The 13,245-nt window shown below is 38.6% G+C and overlaps 1 protein-coding gene across 1 annotated transcript in view; it reads right to left on the bottom strand.

Moving 5' to 3' along the window:
* Positions 1-13,245, bottom strand: part of GSL8 (glucan synthase-like 8) — a 110,962-nt gene that overhangs the window by 73,173 nt on the left and 24,544 nt on the right. The window contains exons 8-12 of the mRNA XM_010250479.3: positions 2,873-2,970; positions 2,672-2,789; positions 1,871-1,999; positions 497-573; positions 310-394 (exon numbers count right to left, since the gene is read on the bottom strand). Of these exons, the coding sequence (XP_010248781.1) occupies positions 310-394; positions 497-573; positions 1,871-1,999; positions 2,672-2,789; positions 2,873-2,970 (507 nt within the window). The remainder of the gene's footprint in view (positions 1-309; positions 395-496; positions 574-1,870; positions 2,000-2,671; positions 2,790-2,872; positions 2,971-13,245) is intronic.

The following is a 13,245-nucleotide window of genomic DNA, read 5'->3' as shown; positions in this document are numbered from 1 at the left end:
CTGTTTTTAATATCATTGGTAACAAAATTTCTACATTCATTTATCAAAAAATAGAAAAGAAGAATTCTTTATTCAGCCCTTAGAAGGTAAAAATATAATTTTATAACTTTCATCAAACACTTCATCAGTTGCCACATATAATGAGAAATCTACCAAAAAGAACAAGAAACATAAAATATATGATACAATACTAAATCTTAAAGTAAATTTTGTAGAGAATCAGGATTGACTCAAGTTATCACTTTTTTTCTAGTATGCCAAGTAAATAAAACATAAGAAAACATAGTTAGGGGTTGCTTTTGAACCAACCGTTCTCCATTTCTTAAGCTTAGGCTTTGACAAATATTTACTCTCCTTCCTTAATGGCCAACCCAAGTCAAAGCATGTTGGTGACCTAAAGATGCATATAAAATTAGACAATAACAACATTCTACAAAATCATCCATGCAAGTACCAAAGTATAAATATAATATAGTAAAAGCAAAGAAAGATGAACCAGAAATATTCATTGAAGTCATCATAATTCCTCCATGCTGAATGTGCAGCTTTCCCATTGTTATTTCTGGCGGCTTCCTGTAAAAAAGTTCAGAGGCTAAAGTGAAAATGTAATAAGCAAGGCAGAAAACAGAAAGAGAGAGAGAGAGAGAGAGAGATGCTCCAAACACCCACAATAAGGCTTCCAAAGACCAATTATGACATTTCAGACATTCACAATTTCACAATGCTCTGTACTGTTAAGTCTAGACAATTCTATGCAAGCAACCTCTGTAAATGATCATCATCGGTACAGAAGTAAAGGTTGATACAAAAATAAGGTTCTAGAACAACAGTATAAGAGGCATGTGCAGAATAACCCACCTGCATATATCAAGGTCAAGGATGGTTGGCATGAAATGCAATTTCATAAAATTTTACCATTCCTATCAAATAGTAAGGTCGAGCTTTTCAAACAGAAGTTAAAAAGATGGTTCCAGATATCTAACAACATGATCACCAAAATCAAATACAAAATTTTGACCATTTGACCAGACTTAAAGGCTATTCTATTCACTGTAGAGGAATATGCAGCTTTTCATTTGATTCCTCTAGAGTTTTTTTGTTGATAATAAAATAAAAAATATTAAAAAGAGAAAAGAAGTTACAAGAGGACAGGTGAAAGGCATTGCCTGACAGAGAACCCCTAAACACCACAAAGACAGAGCACACCCTCCAACCAGAGAACACCTAACACAACAATTCCCCAATCCTTTACACAACTTCTAAACAAAGCACATCCCGAGACAAAAGTTTGCCAATTAACCCTTTGACCCATCCCCACTTTTTGAAACTTTTAAACAAAAATGAATCCTTCATTTGATCAAACCTCTTCAAACTCTTCTCCATTTTTTTTTTTTATCAATAACATCAAAATTTTATTAAAACACATAAGATGATTGTACTGAGCATATAAGTAAAAAGTGTAAATGGTAAAAAGACAGTGAGAGACAAATCTCTTATCTCTCCCCACACCCAAGTTCCCGATTTACAATTGTGCCCAGAACAAAGTTTCTCTTCCCACCCCTTGTTTGGGTAAAGCATCCGCTACAGAATACTTTATCCAGTTGTTGTAGATTTGTGAAGTTCACTGAATATAATTTTTACAGTAAATGGTAAAGGAATATCAAAATTAACTTAGAAAAGCATGCACAAAGGTTTTAAGGCATTGAAAAAACACCTAAGTACACGAGTTTCACCATGTAAAATTTGCAGGTGCTTATATTCCCAACTTCTACATCAAAGCCATTGGTATTTTTACCCAAACAAACAGGAGAATTGAGTCTGTTTCATCAACACAACAAGCATGATTAAGTAATAAAAAGAATACACTAACCGCTGCCATCGCCTCATAGATAGGAGAAATAATCCGATTGAGGTAAGAAACAGAACCATCTTCTAACATGCAACTTGCAGCTTGTTTAGCATCAGCATGGTCTAATATTGCATCTAGCTCCTTTGCCATCTGTATTTTACATATTAACATGCATGTAAAGATGCCAGGAAAAGTAATAATAACAATAACAACAATAATAATAAATAATAATAATAATAATAACAAGAATAAGAATAATAGAACCCAACTGTATTCACACTTGCCACACCATTTCATACACATAGAATCTGTTGTTTTTTTTTTCCTATTTTCAGTAGATTTACCAACAACAATATAAGGTGCAAGGCATCCAATGATGAATCCTGATCCACCAAATATGTAAAAGGTGGCAAGTCTTGAGGGGCCCAAATTGCACTTGTGGTTACTGTGTCCCTAGATTAAAGTCACTCCCTTATTGTTTTTATAGTCACTGACAAAAAGGGTATGGCTCCAATGAAGATAATAACGATTTCGCTCCAAGACATTGGATAGCATAAAAACATCATTAAACACTGATTTATGCCACAATACTCAAACCAATGACTAGAAGCAGTTATGCAATAACCAGTGATGCCATGCTTAACAAGTAATAGTATTAATACATTATAAGTGAACTATGACTAGTACATAATAAGTGATACTCATCATGCACTGCAACAATTAGTTTACTTGGAAACAGCACAGATTCCAGATAAGACTATGCAACAAAAGCATAAACCATGTTCTAAGGCATGCATTCAGAAATAATTATAGCATACTTACATGGTGGAATATATAGCAAATGCATTCAGGGAGAAAACGAACATTTGCAGCTTCGCCCCATATGAGAAAATATAATGAAACAAACATTATCTTTCTGTCTCTGTCAATTGCTTCTAAACTGCAAAAAATTACAGTATTAGTTTATCAAGGAGTGACACAGGATTCAACGCTCCCAAATAGTTAACAAAATGCAAGAACCACCTGTTCCACACAACACGCATCTGCAAGTACTTGCACCATTTCATGTAGTTGTCCAGTACCTTTAGGAAAACCCCAGTGATAGCTTTCTCATCTATCTTCTGCTTGTGAGAATGAAAATAAGATGAAATTTGTTATATGTTGATCATGTATGAAAACTATTACCAAGAATGCAAAACCATGCTTAGATTTAAATTTCCTCAACACAAAAAACAAAAATAACAAAAATAACCAAAAAAAACTCAGTAACAAATTCTGAATGGCAACTAAGGGTCTGTTTGATAAATGGATGAAGTGGCTCAAATGAATGACTTATTTCCTTGTCTTTTTTTTTATCAATATTATTTCCTTGTTTTTTGGTGGATAAAACATTTAAACTGGGAAACTTTTGAGGCTATAGTAATCAACCAAACTTCAGCTTCAGCCATCAAGGAGCTCACAACCTACTTAAAAATGTATTAACTAAAAGACAAATCAACAAATCATTCAGTTCAGCGATTTCAGCTGTTATCCAATGTTCCCAAAGTGACGGATCAGAAACAGATCAAATCATCAAACAATAGAAATCCAACAAAGATGGGGCTCATCTAAAAGAGTTTACATTGGCACTTCGAATGAAGCTGGAGAACAAATGGAAAAAGCTAAACATCATGATTTAAATACAAGAAGAAAAATAAGTAGCCTGTAATCCTCAACTTTATCGCTTAAACAAGGATTGGAAGGCCAATTAACTTGTGGATTTCATAGCCCTTTTCAGCAAATCAATATTTCACCATTAGATGAGGACATGAGAAGATAAGACCTGACTCTTAAATCCTAATGGCACTTTCATAATCCTATTCTGGTCCTCGTATTAGGGAGGGAGGATTTTTACTCTTTCACATCAAAAACAATATGGTTGCTTAAACAGAGCTCCTTTGGCGGACAAGAACCAACCCAAGTATCCTCCCAAAATTTAACAGAAACCCCATAGCAAACATCATATATGATGAAATGGAGAGAATGAGGCAGAACGCAATGAATAACTTTCCACAGAGAGGCCAGTAGCTATAGTAGATACACCTACATCCCAACCTTCCATGTATGTCAACTATTACATCATGCCACAATCTATCCCTTTTCATCAGCCATTTCCCTAACAAAGCCCTGTTCTTTTTATCCACACTTCCAATACCCAAACCTCCCTCTTGAAAATTCCTACACCAACTTCACATTTAACCAAGTGACCCTTCCTTCCATCACCCGACTCCCATAAAAAATCCTTCATAACATTCTCGATTTTCTTGGCTACCTTTTGAGGGATTCTAAAAACTGACAGAAAATAAATTGGCAAATTAGCGGGCGTAGATTTGATTAGGGTAATCATTCCTCCCAAAGATACATAATTTCTCTTCCAAGCTACCAATCTCTTTGCACATCTCTCCACTATTGTGTTTCAGAATCTCCTCTCTTTAGGGTTTGATCCTAAAGGAAGTCCTAGGTAGGTCAATGGTCAACTAGCAATACGACATTCTAAAATATTTGCAGTGTCATTCAATTCCTCTTCCTCCAAGTTAATCCCTGCTATACAACTCTTTTCAAGATTGATTTTCAGATTAGAAACAAGCTTAAAATTCTTCACCATCTCCTTCAAGTTCCTGACCAAATCTTGCTCTCCTCCCTCACAAAAAATTATAATATCATCCACAAATTGGAGATGAGAAATTGGAACCTATTCCTTACAATCTTCCATCCTTTTATTTCATTCACCCTATCAGCCTTTAAGATCATTCTACTAAACAAATCCACTATTAGGGTGAACAGAAAGGGTGAGAGCGGATCACCTTGCTTCAATCCCCAACAAGCTGGAAATAAGTCTCTAACAATCACGTTAACCAGAATAGAATAGGCAAGACTTAATACAATCAAAGATCCATTTGCACCATCTCTCCCCAAACCCACAATTTTTCATCACCTCAATAAGGAAAGTGCAATCCACCATATCATAAGCTATCTCCAAGTCTAGCTTACTCACAAAGTCTTTCCTTGATCTTTTCAAATCTTCCAAACATTCATTAGCAACTAGAATTTGATCAGTTATTTGTTTCCCCTAAATGAAATCCCCTTGATTAGAGGTGCCTGTAGGCGACCCGTGCTTTTGGCGGGTCGTGTCGTGCCAGTCCGTGGGCTGGGTTGGGCTATGCTTGCTACCTCTAGGTTCAGAGGTCCAGCCCGGCATGGCCCATTGCATGTCATGCCATACCGCAGACTAGGCCAATCCTTAAGAGGTATATTTTTAAGAAAATGAAAAATAATGAAATTTTTAAAATAAATTAACAAAATAGACAAAAGAACTGAAAAAATAAATCTTAAAATTTTATTTTATATGAATTTTGATGTATACAATTGTTTGTATATGCAATAATAAAATGAAATTAAAAAATTACAATACAAATGGAATAAAATTGAAAATAAAAAAATTATATATATATATATTAATATATTATATACTATATATTATTATATATAATATAATCTACCCTTGATTTTGACTGATTAAAGCTGGGAGAACTACTTTTAATCTCAACAAGAGAACTTTGGCTAAGATCTTCTGAACGCTAGTTACTAAACTGATTGATCTAAAGTCCTTTGGATGACTAGCAGCATAAGCCTTCTTCGGGACAAGGGCTAGAAAGGTTGCATTCACCCTCGGACTAACTCTTCTATATTACATAATATAATATATCTCAAATATATGCTATACTTAATATAACACAAAACACTATATAATATAATATATATAAGTATGTATCATATCATATACACAGGTACATGTATACATGTAATAATATATATATATGTATATTTTGGGTCGGGCCTAATGTGGGCTTGGGCCTGGGCCAGGTCTGGACAAAGCTAGGCCCAAGCCCCAAAAATTTGCGAGTGGGGCCAGGCCAGAAATGATCAACCCTAGCTTATTCGCTCAAATTAAAATACATAAGCATAGCATATAAAACAAATTCAAAATGAAAGTGAAAATAAACAAATGTGAAGAAAATGAAGGAAATGAATCAGGAGGGGGTTACGAGCGAAAAATAAACAAAAGTGAAAATAAACAAAATTCATTCGGTCCAATGGGATCAAGTATGTCTACCAGAACCAGGAGGGGGTTAGGAGTGAAGAAAATTAAGGAAATGAATGCTGCCCTATTACAAAGTGGTTCTGGAGGTTTAGCACACAAATGCAACTGTTATGAAAGCAGATTGTTGTAGAGAAATTTTGAATTACAAAATTTAACTGGAATATAGCAAGTGCAGAAGGCCCTTATGGTTGCTCGGTTGGAGGAGTTTTGGAAAGTTTTTTAACAATTTTATTCAAGGTATCTGGCTGAAATTGGGTATGCATGCAAACAAGCCATCTTAAGGCTACTACTGCATTAATACTGGCTGAATATGTTTGAATTCTTGGATGGACTGTGGCACTTTCTGGCGGTCACATGGATTTTAGCTGGGCAAATTAGTGGTGGAGGAAAGAAGAGATTACGAAGAGGAGTTCTCCTCATTAGTGTAATGGAGGAGAGAAATGAATATCAAAGTTAAGAAATTCTGTCTTGAAGAAGACAGAATCAATGGAAGGTGGATTTTAAAAATCAGGGAGGAAAAGAGAGCTACCATCTTAGTAGTTGAAGAGGCGATTGGATGGTTGAAAGGCTTTATGGATGGAACAGTATTTTCCATCAAAAAACAAGGATGGAAAAGTTCAATGGGAGTAGCTGATAATAAATTTGAAAAGGGAGGAGGAATTTGAAGGGTTGGTTTGTGGTGATTGTGGAAACTTTTGGTGATAACAGAACACAGTTGCTGTGTGTACCGGAAGGAAGAAAGAGAACAAGGTGGTGCCTGTTTGCAGATTAATTACAGGAGTTCTTGTTCATTCTGGAAGAAAGACAAAATCAAAAAAACTGCAATGTTCCAGTGGTCTCTGACGAGAAAGGCTTCAGGAAACAGCTAAAGGAGGAAAAATAAAAAAATGGAATCCCAAAAGATATCCTCTGTAACACTATCAAAAATCAGAGGATGTTATCGGAACTGGAGAAAGGAGCCTGGGAGAAAAATGTGATGTTATCACCAGACAAAAGAATTACTGATTGGGGAAGGATCTTGGAGGCGATTGTGGAGAGATTTAGATTAAAGGGCCAAGTGAGAATCAAGCCCTTTGATGATTCGAAGGCGGTGTTATTTGGGTTTGACGAAGACGTTGAGATTACCACTACTTAAAGGGTGGACTCTCCAGATGGCTTGGTGAATGCGGTGGTCTGGCATATATCCTGTAATCAGATACCCATCTCTGTAGAAAATCTTGAGATTAAGCTCGTGGGTCTCCCCTTTAATCTTTGAAACGCGAAAACCATTGAAAATTTGATACAGATTCTGGGTGGAGCATTGATTGCTTATAATTTTCAAGATCTGCACGCCGCGAGACTTAGAATTGCAGGATTGAAGCCTGAAGACATTCCTAGATGCATCAGTCTGCTCGCAGATGGTCTTTGGTTGAATGTCTGGGTTTTATTGAAAGACAAGATGTCTCTATGGGCGAGATGCTCTAAGGTAGAAGACGATGAATTGCTATAGGGATGGGTTACACGTGGAGGGGAGAGGACAGACAACGGTTCAAAGACCATTGACCAAAGTTCAAAGGAAGTTGTAGCGATTACACGTGGGCCTGACGGGAAGGAAATGCCTAATAAAGACTGCAGTTGGGCTTTGTACTTTGATGACCTCTGTTGGAATAATGTTAAAATAACTTAGTTGCAGATGTTAGGGCCTGTTTGGCTAATTAAAGTGTTTTTTTATGTCTGTTATTGTACTCAGGGGCACAAGGGTCTTTTCCCTTGTTATTTCTGTCGCCCTATATATAGTAAAATAAACACTGGTGCCGCCAGTACTGTTACATTGCAAACCTTCTTCTCTTCTCTTCTCTCCCCTTCCACTTATCTCTGGCCGGCTACACTGCCAAAATGGTATCAGAGCGAGAATGCTGATTAAAAGAGAGCAGATCGATCAACCCTACTGTCAAGAGAAGATCGATCAACCCAAAGAACAGATCGAACAGACTAGCAGAAAAGAAATCTGATTCTGGACTACAGAATAGCTACAACTGGTACAGTTCTCCCTATTTTTTCTCTTCTTTACTCTCCTTGGTCATGTGCCGAGTGAAAACCCTATGAATCTGGGGCGGCTGAATGCTGTTGAACCTGTGTAACCCTAGTTTTCTTGGATCGTGTGATCCTGTTCATGTGTTAAGACAACTGTAGGTCAATGCTGACCTGTCTTCTCAATGGTTTGAGTTGACTATAATTAAGAAGGATCTCTCCTGCTGATTAGTGGCTGTTAGACATTCTGGAATTCTGGTAGGTGGGGACTGATAAAACTATACAGGTCTGAAATCTGCCGAATATTACCTCAGTTTTTGTCCGGAATTTAGTACTGTTTGTGCTCAATCTGGTTGGTAAATCCGAGTGTATGGGTGTGAACTGAGTGGAGCATTGTTTTGTGGAGTAAGGAGGGGTCCTAAGTTCGGTGTGTGGGACTGATTAACTGCTTGACCATGTCGACTGAGAATTCTGCTACTTCAGAGATCTCAGGGAGCCACAATTGAGTGAGTGGGGGAATGGATATGAGCTTTCCCATGGCTGTCATTCCCTTTGATGGTCTGAATTACCTTGAGTGGTCTAGGGGGATAAAACTCTACATCACTGCTAGGGGGCGAATAGGATACATCAATGGGAGAGTAAAGGTACCGAAGTATGGAAGTGCTGAGCATGATAGGTGGAACCAAGAGAACAGTATAGTGATGTCTTGGCTCTTGATTTCAATGCTGCCACAAGTAAGGAAGAAATTGATGCCTTACACAAAAATGGTACGTGGGAGTTGGTAGATCTTCCTGAGGGGAAGGAACCAGTGGGGTGCAAGTGGGTGTTCACAGTGAAACACAAAGCTGATGGAACTGTTGAAAGGTACAAGGCTAGACTGGTAGCAAGAGGCTTCACACAGGTATATGGAGTAGACTATGCAGAGACTTTTGCTCCAGTAGCGAATAGGATGGTCTGAATTACCTCAAGGGCCTTTGAGCAGCTCGATAGGAGACTAGTTGCCTCATCTATCATCGCCTACCTCAGTCCAGGGAATCAGTCTGAAGCTTGCTTCTTGGCCAAATGCAGTTCCAGACAAAGATGAGGATCATAGTGGTGAAATAGTAAAGGGAATGAAAAAAAAAATCAGAGGAAAATCAGAGATTACAAGAGGAAGGCCTTAGATATTCAAAGAATAAGGTTTAAGAGAAGTGGGTTGATGGTAAGAAGTGCTCCAAATGAAGTAGAAAAAGGAAGGGAGAAACGTGGATCCAAGTGACCGCCAAGTATGACAAGAGCGGCAAGAAGAGTCTCATTGGTGAAACAGGCACAAATCTTGTGAGCAGCCCAACTAATTTAGCGAATAAAGAACTTGATAGTTGTACCCTAGGTGGCAAAGGTATTGAGGTTTTTGTGACTCCACTGCATCCGAAGTTTCAGATGGGAGAAGGCAGGACTCTAGAAAGCTTGTCGTTTTGACATCGGGAGTGGATCTCCACGTGGGTCAGTGTTCTAAAAGCGCAGGGGTCAATTTGTGCTTGAGGTGCAAGGTGCAAGGTGCAAGGCAAGGCGCACGCCTTTTTAAGCAAGGTGCAAAAATTTTAAAGAAAAGGTAAAAATCAAAAAAATGCCAAAAATTCAAAAAAATGCAAAAAAAAAATCAAAAAAAAATATAAAACATAAACATAAAATGTAAAGCATATTCAAATGAGAATTTAAAAATGAAATCAAACATATAAAACATTTTCAAGCATATAAACCCACAATCTCTTTTTTTCTCAATTACATTACTTCAAGTAGCTAATGTCACATGTTAAATTCCTAATTCTACAAGCCGCCTTTGTGCCACGCCCCTCAAGGCAAGCCCAAACAAGTCCATGTAGGGTCTTAAATTCTTAGATTTCACACAAAAAATTATGATTTTATAGTTTTAATTGATTTTTAAGAAGATATTTTATTAGGATGAATGAATGGACAACATTACCAAATAGGGGGTTCTTGAATTTTCAAAAGGCACACGCCTGGGCTGAGGCACAAGGCACACCAGGCATGCGCCTTCTGAAAGGGCTGCGCCTAGGACCTGGGCAAGGCGTCTACCCTAAAATGCGCCTTGCCTGTGCGCCTAGGCATGCCTTTTAAATCACTGATGCGGGTTTACAAAGGCTAGAAGGGGGGAGAAGGATAGTGGGGAAGGACGTGTCTCTGTAGGTGACGCACATGAGAGAGATTGTGAGAATGAGGGGAAAGGGGAAACAAGTGATAGAGAAGGTGTGGGGAGTCTGGAAGGGAACTTGCATTGAGGATGATTTTAAATCCAAGGAGTTGATGAAAGATAGATTGGGTGACGATCTGGGCCATAGGAGCAAGCTTGATGAAAAGGAAGAGAAGCTGATAAGTGAGGCAATCAACAAGAAATCTTGTAGTTTGAAAAATCTTAGCGTAGTGCATGTGACGATGATATTCTCTAAGCTAAAACTTGGTCTAGCAGGGGCAGGCCCCACGAAAAACTACAAATGGGTTTACAAGAGGAAAAGATTAAGAGGCAGTAGGTCATCTGGTTCCGAAAACAGGGGGACAATGACGCAACACCAGCCTGTGTCCTCTCATTCAGGAAAGGAGCAATAGAAGGAGTCAAGGACAAAGTGAGTGTTGATGACTCTGCTTCTAGCAAGAGTGAGACAATGCAAAACAACAATGGCGTTGATAACAAGACAGGGTGTGGGACTCTTCAAAACGTGGTGAGTAGAGAGGTCACGATTAGAAAGAGCCTGGGTTTATTTTTCTGGGGTGCTGAGGAGTTTGCTAAGAGGGCCTTTGAGGAGATTGAAAGAAGGAAAAGGGAAGAGAAGTTGACAAAGAAACTCATCGGGAAGGGAACAAGCATTGGGACGAAGATGTTTCAAGCCAGGAGGATGAGCTTGCGGTGGAAAATTGAGCTTTGATCGTGGAGCAAAGAGGGTTTAAGTTTCTATTTAGAGGTGGGTTAGGATGCTTTTGCTCTTATGGGGATTTCTTGGTTTGTTTTCTTGGCTTGTGCTTGAGATTTTTTTGAGAAATGCTTTAAGTTTTGCCAGATTTGGTTTTATGGTTTTTAGTATGGAACTTTTGAGATCTTTGTTGGGTCCTTTGGATTTGTTTCCTCTCCGGGCGATGTCTCATCGCCTTCCGACTGTATTCTATTTTCTTTTTCTAATGAATTTTTACCTTATTCTTCAGAAAGTTGGGACGAGAGATGGGATCAAATTTTGGAAGGATGTGTGGAGTGAAGAGAAAGTGCTGATGGAGAGGTTCCCAGCACTGTACATCCTTGCACAAAATAGGGATATGCTAGATTGATAGATGCTTATGAAGTCCAAGATGGGATTTTATCCTGATGTTCAACCTTCAGAAGAAGCCTGAGTGGTTGGGAATTTGAGGACATGGCCTCCTTGTTCAGCCTGCTCCACAAAAATATGTCAAAGCCAGATCAACATGATGTTAGAGGTCGGAGTTGGGAGAAGACAGGGGAGTTCTCGGTTAAATCATTGTATAGAAAGTTGAATACTAGACAAATCCTGGCCTTCCCTCAAAAGGAAGTATGGCTACCCCACGTACCCTCTAAAGCGGGTTTTCCATTGTGGGCTGTAGTGTTGGACAGATGTCTAACCAGAGTGAACTTGTTCAGAAGATGAGTCATCATTCAGTTAGAGAGTAGTGTTCTTTGTGGGAGAGCCAGGGAGACCCCAAATCATCTATTTTTACATTGGACAGTGGTGAGTCAGGTCTATGCTTTACTTCTGTAACTTGCTGAATATCTCCAGGTGTTTCCCAGCACTATTCTCTGGTCACCTATTCTCTTGGAAACTCAAAGGCTTAAATGCAAGATGAAAAATACCATGGGGCACTACTTCAGCCATGGTATCTTGGCACATTTGAAAATAAAGGAACCAGAAAATATTCCAAAATAGGAGTTGCTCTTTGGAAGAGTTAATTAAAAAATAGCAGACCCCATTCATTCCTGGTTGGTGGCTACAGACCAGTTTTCTAGCTTGGATCAACAAAGATGTTTTGATACTGCCATGTTGCTTTTCTAAGGTTGGCAAGGAGAGTGCTGACAGAATATTTGTAAAGAGATACATCATTGTACATGTCTATACTTGTGCATGCCAGTTTTGATGAACGATTATAATACTTCATCTTTCTCTCAAAAACAAAATAAAATAAAGTAAACAAATGTGGCTCATATCAAAGTGTTTCAAGCACTTAACAATTCAAGCATGTGAAACTCTTAATGAATTTGCCTATCCCCTACATGCATTACTTCAAGTAGCTAGTGTGAAGTTAAACAAGGTTCATGTGGAAATTGCCAACAGGACACTTGCCTCAGACCTCTTTTGCACTGCAAGACCATGATAGCTCAACAGTAACCCGCAATTGCCAAAGAGACCGTCTTTTCTTCCTTATTCAAACATAAACATTTAACCCCCCCCTACCTTCAAAATCCCTCAAATACTCCTCAACATGAAATAGTTCTCATAAAGATTCTTTTGAATGAATAAGTGCAGCCTTAAGCCTTTACCAAACCATGACACCAAGGGGGCCTAGTTAGAGAACCTAGGCCAAATTTATGACGGTCTGACCTAGTCACCACCTCTTTGATCAAAAGAACTTCTCTCCTAGTCCACAACCTTTGCCCCATCTGAAAACATCACATATCCAAATCCATCAAATGCTGCTGGTTCGCAACCCCAAAACAACACTTCCTCATCAAAATCCATCTTGCCCAAAAGAAAAAATGAATTTGATTTCAAATCCAAGCCTCAAGAAGAAGCTGATGGGAACCCTCTCCGAGACTTAAAATTCTTCTGAGTCCAGATTGAGACAAATCCGCAATGCTGCTAACTTACCTATCACTATTTATGTCATACTGCCTCTCTGCCCTTCTACTTTGGAACTAAAGCCCCCACAACAAATAACACAACCATGAAAATGCCTGCTAGCTGGCGTGGTCAACCTTGAAAACCTTTGTATCCCACCAGTGATGGAACTAGGTTCAAAATTGTTGCCTCCCAGAGCTACATAATGAAATGAGAAGCACATAAGATCTCACATTGCCTCTCCCCTGGCCATTGTATGTCACCAGATAATCGCCACATAACATTGATTTATTTCCTTCAACCACTATTCAAGCCACAAACTCCACTCCTTGCACTTTGATCTTCACCAGATTTGGGACCTAACTCCACTCCAACCATTACACCATAGGGATCGGATGTTTTGGGGAACT

Source organism: Nelumbo nucifera, chromosome 4 (assembly GCF_055504915.1).
Source record: "Nelumbo nucifera cultivar China Antique chromosome 4, China Antique-T2T, whole genome shotgun sequence".
NCBI classification, from domain to species: Eukaryota; Viridiplantae; Streptophyta; class Magnoliopsida; order Proteales; family Nelumbonaceae; genus Nelumbo; species Nelumbo nucifera.
Note: the sequence above shows the minus strand (reverse complement) of the source record. Positions and strands in the feature narration are given on the sequence as shown.